The sequence below is a fragment of the Daucus carota genome, chromosome 1 (genome assembly GCF_001625215.2).
Source record: "Daucus carota subsp. sativus chromosome 1, DH1 v3.0, whole genome shotgun sequence".
NCBI lineage: Eukaryota > Viridiplantae > Streptophyta > Magnoliopsida > Apiales > Apiaceae > Daucus > Daucus carota.
The window spans coordinates 21,408,659-21,420,282 of NC_030381.2; the positions used below are offsets into that span (position 1 = coordinate 21,408,659).

The 11,624-nt window shown below is 33.6% G+C and overlaps 1 protein-coding gene across 1 annotated transcript; it reads right to left on the reverse strand.

Annotated features, from left to right (window-relative positions):
- Nucleotides 1-4,531: 4,531 nt before the first annotated feature.
- On the reverse strand, nt 4,532-8,223 carry LOC108195928 (uncharacterized). The gene is made up of 16 exons (XM_017362949.2): nt 8,113-8,223; nt 7,919-8,031; nt 7,738-7,846; nt 7,584-7,648; nt 7,251-7,289; nt 7,073-7,169; nt 6,867-6,954; nt 6,652-6,715; nt 6,497-6,573; nt 6,307-6,388; nt 5,773-5,852; nt 5,569-5,653; nt 5,421-5,489; nt 5,274-5,341; nt 5,118-5,166; nt 4,532-4,967 (listed from the first exon to the last, which is right to left on the reverse strand). The coding sequence occupies exons 1-16, from the start codon at nt 8,177-8,179 to the stop codon at nt 4,596-4,598; spliced, it is 1,524 nt and encodes a 507-aa protein (XP_017218438.1). The 5' UTR covers nt 8,180-8,223; the 3' UTR covers nt 4,532-4,595.
- Between the last annotated feature and the right edge of the window lie 3,401 nt (nt 8,224-11,624).

The window sequence follows — 11,624 nt, forward strand, 5'->3', positions numbered from 1 at the left end:
TTAATTCGAATAAAAAATATTTGGACGTTACAGAGTGTGTATAGGATCTGATACGGAAAAATGGTATCAACCGCTCTGATGCCAATTGTTAGGTCCTGAAACGATTGTAGAAGGGGGGGGTTGAATACAATCGTCACAAAATAATCGCGGCGGAATAATCTGATTTGAATTAAACTAGTTAATCAGATTTTAATTAATTAATATAACAATGTTTTAAGTCGTTATATAATTAATAAGGTTCGTTTTAATGTCCACTAAAGTTCGTAGAATAAATTCGACAGGATGTATTCTAACTTAGTGATTAAAACAATCGAGTGATCAAAGCACAGAAAACTGTGGATATAACAATTGCAAGTTACAAACAACTTGAAAGCTTTTACAATGCAATGAACACTTGAGAATGAAGAAGTGAAGCCATATTTATAGGCAAATCACTTGGATCTAGGTATGACATAGAAAGGAATGACTTTTAAGCTTAGGAATGACATTACAAAGGAAGATATGACATTGTTACACAAAGCCATGCCCTAAAACAAGAAAGGAATGACATAAACAAGTAATGTCATACTGCATAGGCACGGTATGACATTCTATACTTGGCCACTAAGTCATTCGGTATGACTTTGTTAAATAAAGTCATTCGGTTGCACTTTATATGACATTTTAAAGTCATATAAACATATGTCATACACACACAAGGGAATGCCTAAACAATAGACACGGTATGACATTCCCAAGTCATACCAGACAAAGCCTGATGCATACAAACGGTATGACTTGTTAAGGAAATGTCATACCGAAAGAAATAACCCTCAAAACATCATCAGAATGGCTTTTTCAAGTCATTCCAGGAAATGTCGTACACAAGGGCACGGTATGACATTATTTAATAATGTCATACCGAGCTAAATGAAGCATTAAATCAGTTTTAATAAATGTATAAATATTAGATAATTACTCACTTAATTATATTAATTATATAAATTCATAAATTAAATTAATTCGAAGGTGAATCAATTTAATAAATAAATTATACAACCAATTTAATTATTTTGATTAGTGAGATAATTAAATAAATACTTATAAATTATATTGCTCCATTAGCAGTGACTGCAGGCTTGATTAAACTTTGTAGATTCCTGTCTTGATCGAACGGCCACTTGTAGTTGATGCAGAATACTTAATTAGAGTAGCTGACACACAAATGTACTGTCTGGTTCATCTGTATCTAGCTGAATTAAATATTCTTTATCAAATAAACACTTGAGATGTGGCTTGTTCGTCGATTCTTTGTCTTCGTAGTTCTTCTTCATTAGTAACAATAGTATGGAATCTTCTGAATAAATAAAGTATTAAAACTTTATACCTTCTGGACTTCTGGACGTGCTACAAAAGATTATTTGTACACTGAGGCTTGAACATATTAATGAACTTCTTCCAGTGATGTGCAGCATCATCCTGAAATTCTTCAGACATATAATCTCAATAAATCACTTGACGTTCTTCGTACGGATTCCTTCAACAGTACTTGCTATTTACCTTGCCTTCTTATCAGAGTTGAGTTGGAACCTCTTTAATTACAAATAGGCTAAACATATGCCTTTCAATGGGCAGTCAAAGATAAATAACCATCAGATATAATAGAACTCCATAAATCAAATGTCAAAGAAATTCTACCAAGTGATGACTATAACGTATATTTTAGCTTTTCTTTCTCTGTATTATGTAACTTATGTACATCAGATTTGCAAGTGTTTCGTGAAATTGTTTGCACATTTTCATTCCCACAGTGTAGGAACACCCGAAAACCCTCATACTTAACAAATTAATATGGCTGGCAATGCATGACTAAAATAGCAACTAACAGTTCTCTAAATGTATCTTGATCAAACATTCTAGTGCCTAAACCCAAAGACCCACGTTCATGACTTATAAGTAGCTAACCGATATCTCGTACATCTCTCCGTTTATAATTTTTCAAGTGTTTATGTAAATTACATGTCTCGTATGTGCTTGGACAAGTGTACGTAGCTCCGCATCTTTTACAATGAGGCCCTAGAGGTAGCATTTTAAATTCTTCTCATACATCTGCATTGAGGCGCCTCTTCTCTTTTTTAGAAACGGATCATTCCACCTCTACAACATCATAGTCAGTCTAGGTTTGGTGGTCTGATCCAGTATTATTATGTTGATTTCATTTCCACTTTTCATGTAATCTTTAAATGAGCATTCAAGGAATCAATAACAGATTAATATAACTCGAAGGTAAGGGTAAAAATTCTTTAAGATATTTCATCGAACACCTTATGTATGACTTCGTAGACTAGCAGTATGAAATTCATTTTTAAAAAAAATCAGAGAGAGAGAGAGATTTACCCGAATCTAGTTTAAACGAGTGGTACTACAAGATTTTAGAATAATGGAAACCGATTTACTAGAACCCAAATGTGAAGTAGACGGCTAGCACCTGAACACTCTAGAGGCCCCCTATCTAAATCCTTCCATACATTATCACTGACATGATAAGCATTGTCAACGATAATTACCCGGTTACTAAGTCCTGGCAATATGTCCTCCATCTCTGCAATTCCCAAATAAGAAAAGTACGATTAAAAATGTAACAACATAACACACATACAAGGCTTAATCAACGAAAGACTTGTACACAAATGCTTAATCACATAAACATCTCTACAATATTATAGGAAATATGATTCAACGATAGAATTTCAAGCAAAATCAAAACAATTCATACACCTAAACAACAACAAGCATATTCAACTCATACACACAGAGCATTCAATAAATCAACCTAATTCTTAAACTACAAACAATTTGCTCACTGTGGCATTTCATCAAACACTTTGCACTCATGCTTTAAACATGATATTTATACACAACAATTTACATAACATCCCTCCCACACAACTATAATCACTGATAAAATGATTTAAACACGATTTTACAAACAACAATAAGCTTGCAATATGTGGTATGTTCGTTTACCTTGATTTTATATGTGATCCTCCTTGAAATGGGTTTCAAAACTCCTAATTTCGTATATAACTACCTCTACACTCAGGCTTCAAGACTTTGGAGGAGTTTCAAAGTGTTATAATCACAATATCGCAAACAAATCGCCGTTCGTATAGCTGTAGTGTGTATCACTGATGAGAATCGTATGCTGATATGAGTGTTTGAGGCTGTGGAATGAGTTTTGAATTCTAACTCCAGAGTTTATATTACTCATGTGTTTCCAACGCTTTTTTAGCGCTGGACGAGTAAAAAAATGCTACACGTCCAGCGCTTTTTTAGTGCTGGACGACAGACGTACATCGCTAAAAAAACGCTGGACGTTTTTTAAATCTAGACCGTCCATTAGCGGTGTTCATCGGACAGCCCACACCGCACAAACCTCCCACACCGCACTAAACCGCACCATAAAACGCGGTTTTAAATTTTCGTGGTGTGGTCGCGGGGTCAATTTTTTACAAACCGCACGGTGCGGGTTGTGGTTTTATATTTAGGTTCCGCGGTTCAAACCGCACCGCATAATATATATATATATGTGTGTATGTGTGTGTGTGTGTGTTTATATATTTATACATAAATTTATATTATATAACTATATACATATATTATTCTTAAATATATTTCATCTTTTTTTATTAAAAGATTATACTGACTCCGTGATTTATTTGAGCCCAAGAGAGTATCTAAGACGCAATCCATATAGCATGTACCATATTTCAGATCAGCCCAATCCACAGTCCTTACCGTAACCTAATATTAACCCTGATTTTTATTCGATTCTATTCATTTGAACTATTGTACTTGTTTTTAATATAGCACGGTAATGGCTCATGTCCAATATGCTATGATTTTGAGTTTCTATTTGTAATGTGGTTCACACTTGAATGTTGATTTGACCATTGAATGAAGAGACAAAATATTTAGTGACTTGTAAATTCTATTGTAATTTTGAATTTTGAATTTTTCATAATTTCTAAAGTTAAATTTTTAGACCGCATAAATATCATTGATGTGGTGTGGTTTATGTGGTTTTCAATTTACGCGGTGCGGTCACGGTTTGAAAATTTAACCAAACCGTGCAGTTTTAGGAAAACCGCACCGCCTGGACCACGAACACCCCTACCGTCCACTCCGCCATCCGACGGTTGAAAAACTGTGTTCTGTGTATAATTGGTCCCAAGCAATCGTATGCTAAGGACCTGGACCTAATTTTTATTTTCTTCTGTTTTTAGCAAAATTATTAAATTCATACTTAGTAGGTGCAAAATCTTATAATGTATAATCAACCACAACTTGTTTCACTTTACTCTGGTAGTTTGCAAGTTTAAATGGCTTTAAAGTAAAAGGATAGATTTAAAAGGTTAAAAATTTGGTTTACCTTAACATAACTATGAATACTATACATCAACTAAAGATCAAAGAGCTGAAAGCTGGACTGGCATTTATGCTTTACATTGTCCAGATAAGTGCTTATCCGACTCCAATGGTACCACATGGCTTGAGGTTGCAGTAGAATATAGAAAAATCTTGAAGTATAAAGTTCAAATACTGGTCAAGTGCTATTAAGTAGCCAAAAAGTAATCTCGTATTGTTTTCCTTTTCAAGGAGGAAGGAGGGCTCAAAACAGAAGAAGGGCTTTCAAGAAAAACTTCAGGAGTATTGTCGAAGCTTTTAGTCACTTTTGAAGAGGAAACTGATCTTTTTAGCTGTTTAGGAGTACTGACTTCTGCAATTGCAACAGCAGCATCTAAGTTGGTTTGGTCCATAGCTTCATCTTCAGGGAATGTGTCGAGTTTTAGTTTATAAGTTTTTGGTTCTTCATCCACAAAAAGCTTTCTGCATTGCATACTTGGAAGTGCCATGACTCTCTTTCTGGTTGAAGAAGGGGATCTTGTCCTTGAGTAGCAACTGCTTCGAATATCCCAAAACCGAATCTAACAGGAAAGTAAACATAGTGCATATAAAAAAGTGAAGCATAGTAATTGCCAACACAAGAACAGAAAACCAAGGTTCCTGAAAATTTTGACGAGTTACAATGGCTAATATATATTTGTTGAAGTGCTTGAATAAATGGTGTGGCTCACCGTCAAATCATCTGAGGATGTAGCTACTTTTCCAGGCTCAGATGAACTCCTGCAAGAAAAGATTATTAGTTTTTTTTCTTTTTTGTCAGAAAGATTAGAATTTCTTTGAGTACATTGGTCAGAAGAAATATATGATCTAGATGGTTTCAAGTGTACCAGTCTACTGCTGTAGCTTCTCCACAATGGCCTTTCAGTATAGTGGGTTTTGCTTCGGGTTTGTTCACCTTTATTTGTACACCAAAAAAAAGTTGGACATAGGTGAACTAGAAAAATAGCAAACCAACCTTGAGGAGAAAAACAAACCTGCCATACGTAGGCATTTCCATCACTGGAACCACTGAGTATATGGGCTGCATCAGGGCTTATTGCTGACTGCAATTCGTTGACAACAATATTATAAAATGAAGGGACCATTCAACTGAAAATTATTTGTAAGCATGGTAGAACATACCTTAACAAAAAATGATCCAATTTGGCATCCAGAAAATGATTTGACAGGCCCCTTTTCAAGCTGGAGGATATTATAGAGGTATATTCTGCGGTTTATGTGATATGAATGTAAGATAAGATTGGCCGTTAGGAGGGAAGAACTTCTATTCTAGCCATGGTTGAAAATATCAAACATAATCTACTGCTGATCAAAGTACACACATACCTTTTATCCATGCATGAAGCTGACAGAAACACTCCGTTCAAATCTTGTGACAAACTAGTTATACCATATAAACGTCTTTCCTGAAGAAAGACAAAAGATCAACTAACTTTCACTCGTATATTGAAGGGAATAATGGTCCTGACGATGACCTGTTTCTAATACAAAAATTGTAGGGGCATTCTTGTATAATCACAGTTCAATGTTAATTTTTATAACCTTAGGTAACTAGGTTGGGCTCTGCCCAACAATCCCTAAATCAATATAACAGACAAATTACATAGCATTAACTTAAAACTGCGCTGTTTAATTATATTCAAATAATTTATTCCAGTCTATATCAAGTTTAGCACATTAAAATCCCTTCAATACCTATGATGACCCTGCATTATTGTCAATGTAACATCAATTATGGACTCTTCAAGGTTCTCAGATACCAGCAGAGACTATAAGGATCTTCAAGTCCTATATTCTGTTGTGACAGGAAAAAAAATCTATCTAGACTAGTGTGGTAATAATGGTAACTTTCTCACTTACCTTTGGATTAGACAGTCGAGTATCCGAGCATGCCTGGGTAACTGGAGATTTAAGGCTTCTGCTGTCCCAGAACTTTACAACACTGAAATGAAGGCAAATTGTAAAATATATATTTGGACAAACCAACAAAAATATTTGAACCACAGTTAATTGTCCATTATTAGGAATCATACTTAATTTTCTTACAAACCTGTCCAATGCTCCAGCAGTAGCAATAGACATCTCATCCCTTAAATAAAGAACTGAAGTGACACTCCTAGAATTAGTCTGTATACAGGAATACTTTCTTTAATGAAGTGCACAAAGAAATGAATTGCAGACTGGGAGATATTTTTAAGCAGAAACCTTGCCGCGCCTTGCTCGCCTCCCATAACTTGAACTGTGAGCCCCGGAAACGGTCATAATTGGTCTGTGGAAAGGTTAAATCAATACTACAATAACAGATATGTATAGGCTCTTCAAAGAGTAGGACAATGTCCCCGCCAACTATCTGTTTGCTACTAAGAAATTTATAACTTCGATAAACTCAGCAACACTAAAATAGAAACGACACAACTCACATTCTACATAATGCTCCCTGCCTAGTGTCGGGGCATCTCAAGTCCCATAGAGCAAACGACCCATCTCTTGAACCAGAGACAATGATATCTAAGAGAATGTAACATAAACCATTAATTTAGAATGTATATACACATTTCATTTTCTTTTTAGTTAGTTTTTAAAAAGATATCAGAAAAGTAAAGTGGATGGAAAAAGATGCACATACCATGATTGGTTGGATGGGGACAAATAGATTTTATACTTCCTGTGTGACCTAGAAGCACACCAAGACATTTCTTTTCCTGTGCATCCCACCATTTTATCTTTACAAAAATACACATGTTATCAGATACACTTTGATTCTAATTATGATGAAATTTTATGTTTAAAGCAAAGTAACCTACACTTTGATCACCAGAAGCTGTCAAGATGGCTGTATCGTCCTACACAGGAAAATATAGTCATGATGCTTGTTCATATATCAGTATATCCTCGAATTTTCTAAGCAAAAAAACTCCAACTGAAACAAACTAATTACTACTGTATATATAATTTAAATTATATATGTTTCTTGGCAGCACAAGTACATTTACCAACGTCGTTGACCCCAACAGTAACTAGAGTGCCATTAATTCATATACTCCCAATAAAAGTAGGAGACGAGATATATAACAAACAACGGAATCACTAAAAGAAACAAGTGACATGGATAAATTAGTAAAAAAACAAAATGGTACCTTGATCCAACAAGCATCAAAAATAGCATTATCATGAGCTACCCATTCCCATAGTTTAGCTTTCTCTGCAAAGCAAGAAGAGTAGGCTGAAATGAGAAATCGAAAAGTTGGGTAGCTAAAAATGTAGCAATTGGCAAAGCATAGATTACACAACCTGCATTCTGCCCGAAACTCGAACAAGACGAAAATTTAGATCTGGTGTTGTATAAGCTAACATAGCCCCGCTCATCAGTCACAGCAATTATATGGGCATTTTTACTAGTCTGTAAATTAAAATTTCACCAAATCAATTAAAAATAAAGATCTTTATACACAAATGTTTGTGGTGATTGTACCTTGCAGAAAGAGAGAGCCATTGGAGGTGAAGCTTCTCCGTCATGTTGAATGGCTACAGCTCCGACTTGACTGTAATTCAATGTATCATTTTCTGTATATGCTCGCTTTTTTACTGTATCAATTTATAAATATATTAGGATACGAAGAGCATGGTTAGTGATTGAATACAAATAAAAATTGATAAAAGGGGTACCTCGGAATCCATTGAGCTCTCTCGATTTGATGTCCTCAAAGAACGATTTGGATTTTGATGTCTCCATTTTCAGTAGTAAATGGATGGAGGAAGGGAGAGGGGGAGAGGGAGAGAGGGGGGGGGGGGGGGGGGGGGGAGAGGGAGGGAGAGGGTGTTTCCGAGGGTTGGCGCGGGGATTACTGTTTCAACCAAGCGGGAAACTCTTTTAAAACTTAATTAATGATAGACTGGGTTTTGGTTGCTTAATTTATGGGTTTTATATCTGCTCACTCCACTCCTTGCGTCAAAATATCTCACTTGACCCACCCATTTCATCGGGTACCCATTTTAGCCATTATAAATCTATATCATTTTATCCATATCACTATTTATACCTCTTTACCTAATCATTTATCAAAAATTAACCGTTTAACTTTCTACTGCAAAACCACTTCCAGCACTTTCATAATTGTCTCTAGTATTTATCAAAATAATTTGGAAATTTATAAAGCAACATAGCTAGAGTGGTCACATAAATATATATATTCATAGTTATATATATTTTTAACTACATAGCTATGTTATTTTGAAAATTTCCAAATTATTTTGATAAATACTAGAGACAAATATGAAAGTACTCGAAGTGGTTTTGCAGTAAAAAGTTAAATGGTTAATTTTTGATAAATGATTAAGTAAATAGGTATGAATAGTGATGTGGGTAAAATGATATATATTTGGTTTATAGTGGCTTAAATGAGTCCTCGCTGAGAATGGTGGGTCAAGTGTGATATTTTGACGTAACGGGTGACCAGTTTGATATAAAACCCATTTATTTTATCAGCCCCTTATAAATTTCAGTCAGCATTAATAATTTATAATTATAATTTATCAGTTACAACTTACAAGAATTAATCGTTTCAAAAAAAAACTTACAAGAATTAATAATATAATTGTTTCAAAAAAGAATTATTAATATATAATGATAATTTATTGTAAATACTTTTTTTTGAAATGATCGTAAATAACTTATAAAAAATCATATATACTTTAATGTCTTAAATTTCAAAAATTAGAAAAATTATTGAAAATTTAAAACTTTCTGCTTATATTCAGTATTTTTTATATTATACTACCCCATCTAATATTATGTTTCTTGTTTTGACTATTTAACAGTCAAATTAACTAAATTTTGACCACAAATTATCCAACTCAAAATGACTAAAAAAATTCATTTGAAAATATATTTAATTTCATTCAAAATTAAACTAATTAATAAACTTTCTTCAACTAAAGATCAAAATTTCGTCAAATTGACTACCTAACAGTAAAAAAAAGACTGAGATGGAGGGAGTATATATGATATATACATTGGAATGCAACATTTATACATGTTGAGCATAAATCCACTGCTACAAAAAAGTTGGGTGAACATATTAAAAATAACACAAAAATATTTATCATTAATATACTCAAAAATTTGCACACATCTCGGGTCATTTTTCTATTTTCCAAAATTAATAGTATACATATCTTGTGATTTTTATTATAATTAACTTTTTTACAAAAAATTTTGCACTATTTTTCAATATATGTTACATTAAAATGAAAGATAAATTATTAATAATACCGATTTAATATTGATTTTAATGAATAATAACTACATATTCTTCACTTACAAATGTTGTCATATATAGTTTGTACCATTTTGTTGATAAAACATTAACATATGGATCTAAACTATGAATAGTATCCCGCAGTAATAGCTTTTACAAATAGTATTGGTACCATTGTTGCATGGAGGCTTTAGTTTTATTGAAAAGTGGAGACCATATAAGATTTTCAATTAAAATAATTATAGAATGTGTTCATTCACCAAACTATTTATACAAAGATCATCATTTTATCAAAAATCATAAGAAAAAAGATGCACTATAATCACACAGAGAGAATAGAAAGCGACACGAAAATTCCAATCTCGGCCGCTGGAACCTACCAAAACAAGAAAAAAAGATTGGAATGAAATAGTGGATTGGTTAGGGGTTGCGTCATTAAAGACTTGGATAAGAATATCTCGTGTGTTATTTTCTTTTATTTTTGCTTATCATAACTTATACTCTCCACACATTTTTTTAAAATGGAGATAAACTTGTTAAAATGTTATAATCGTTTTTAATTAGTGATTAAGGTATTCAACCCCCTCTTATATATAGCTTAATTGACCCGTATATCCGGACCTAACAATATCGATGTCGTGCCATCCCCCCAATATTTTAGGAAAAGCCCGATACTTTATGACATCCGTAACTGATAGCAATAGTAGTGCATTCAAAAAATATCCTACATGGTTCCAAATTATTGAAACCAAAGGAGTTAAACAAAGGAGTTGGATCATTGGGATCCCCTAAGGATATTAGTTCACCAAAATTATTGTTTAGGATTTCTTTGTTTAGGAGTATCAATATTTATTACAGATGGGGCATAGTCTTGATGAATAATATTTTCTTAATGCACGTCGATTTCCATGTCGCTTTATGTCTTTTCTTAGTTTTGTAATATGAGCCTATAAGCTTTGTGGGCTCAAACGTGTTCTTTGTGTGTCTATTTTTTCTCTCATTCCTTGGTCCCTCGAATTAGGGGCTTCTTCCAAAAAAAAAAATTAATTTATTGATGACCCACCTAGAATATAGGATAAACATTTAGCTTATATTAGTCACTGATCTATATCAGCCAATTTAGATTATTCATAGACATTGTACCACTCACAATACCCTCTTTCATTTGACCCTATACTTGAGTTTCTTGCATCAAGTGGTCCTAAGCCTGTTATGTAGGGATCTGGAATCACGTGTTCCTCGAGGATTAAGTGGATGCAAGAGGCCATTTCAACCTTTGAGGATGAACCTGAACTTGATTTTAAGTAACATAAGGTACTACGATGGTTGAGTAGTAATGTCCAGCAGATGCATTTACAATCAAAAATGTATTCGCATCTTGGAGGGGAACCAATCCCTTGTTCTAATTCGAAAGAACTAGTTATAATTTTAGGTTTTCGTGCCTTGAGTATTTCACACGGGAGAGTAGTAGATAGAGTGCTGACTCTAATATTTAGAGAATTAAGCTCCGTGATAGTGAATTAGGAATCCCCCTGTAGTGGTTAGTTATGTAGTGACGGCTAACATGCGAGTTGGGTTCTCCGTTTAGAGCTAACAATTTATTCTAGATCATGTTTGTTTACCAATTTTACCTATTGTGCTTCATGTATTTTCCATAGTTGTCTTTTACTTACAAACAACGTAAAATGTTGTGGAACAAAAAATTAAGACGCATTTTTACTTGTAAGAATCCAATGCACACTCTAATTTTAGTTGATCTTATGTTCCAGCGCTCAAACTGTTTTTTGAAAATGTCCATATATCTCAAAGGAATTTGAGAATGAAGACAAAATATAATTATGATATTTGTGATTTAAGATGTTTATACATAAGTGAAGAGTCTTGGATTAGAACATGTTTAGGTTTTTTAAGGAAAAAAGC

Excerpts from the sequence above, each read along its gene's own strand:
- LOC108195928 (XM_017362949.2), bottom strand. The coding sequence starts at position 8,179 with ATGGAGACATCAAAATCCAAATCGTTCTTTGAGGACATCAAATCGAGA. Across the intron at positions 6,389-6,496 it reads ACTGCTGGAGCATTGGACAG|TGTTGTAAAGTTCTGGGACA; the intron begins GTTTGTAAGAAA and ends CCTTCATTTCAG. Across the intron at positions 5,490-5,568 it reads TTGGATCATTTTTTGTTAAG|TCAGCAATAAGCCCTGATGC; the intron begins GTATGTTCTACC and ends AACGAATTGCAG.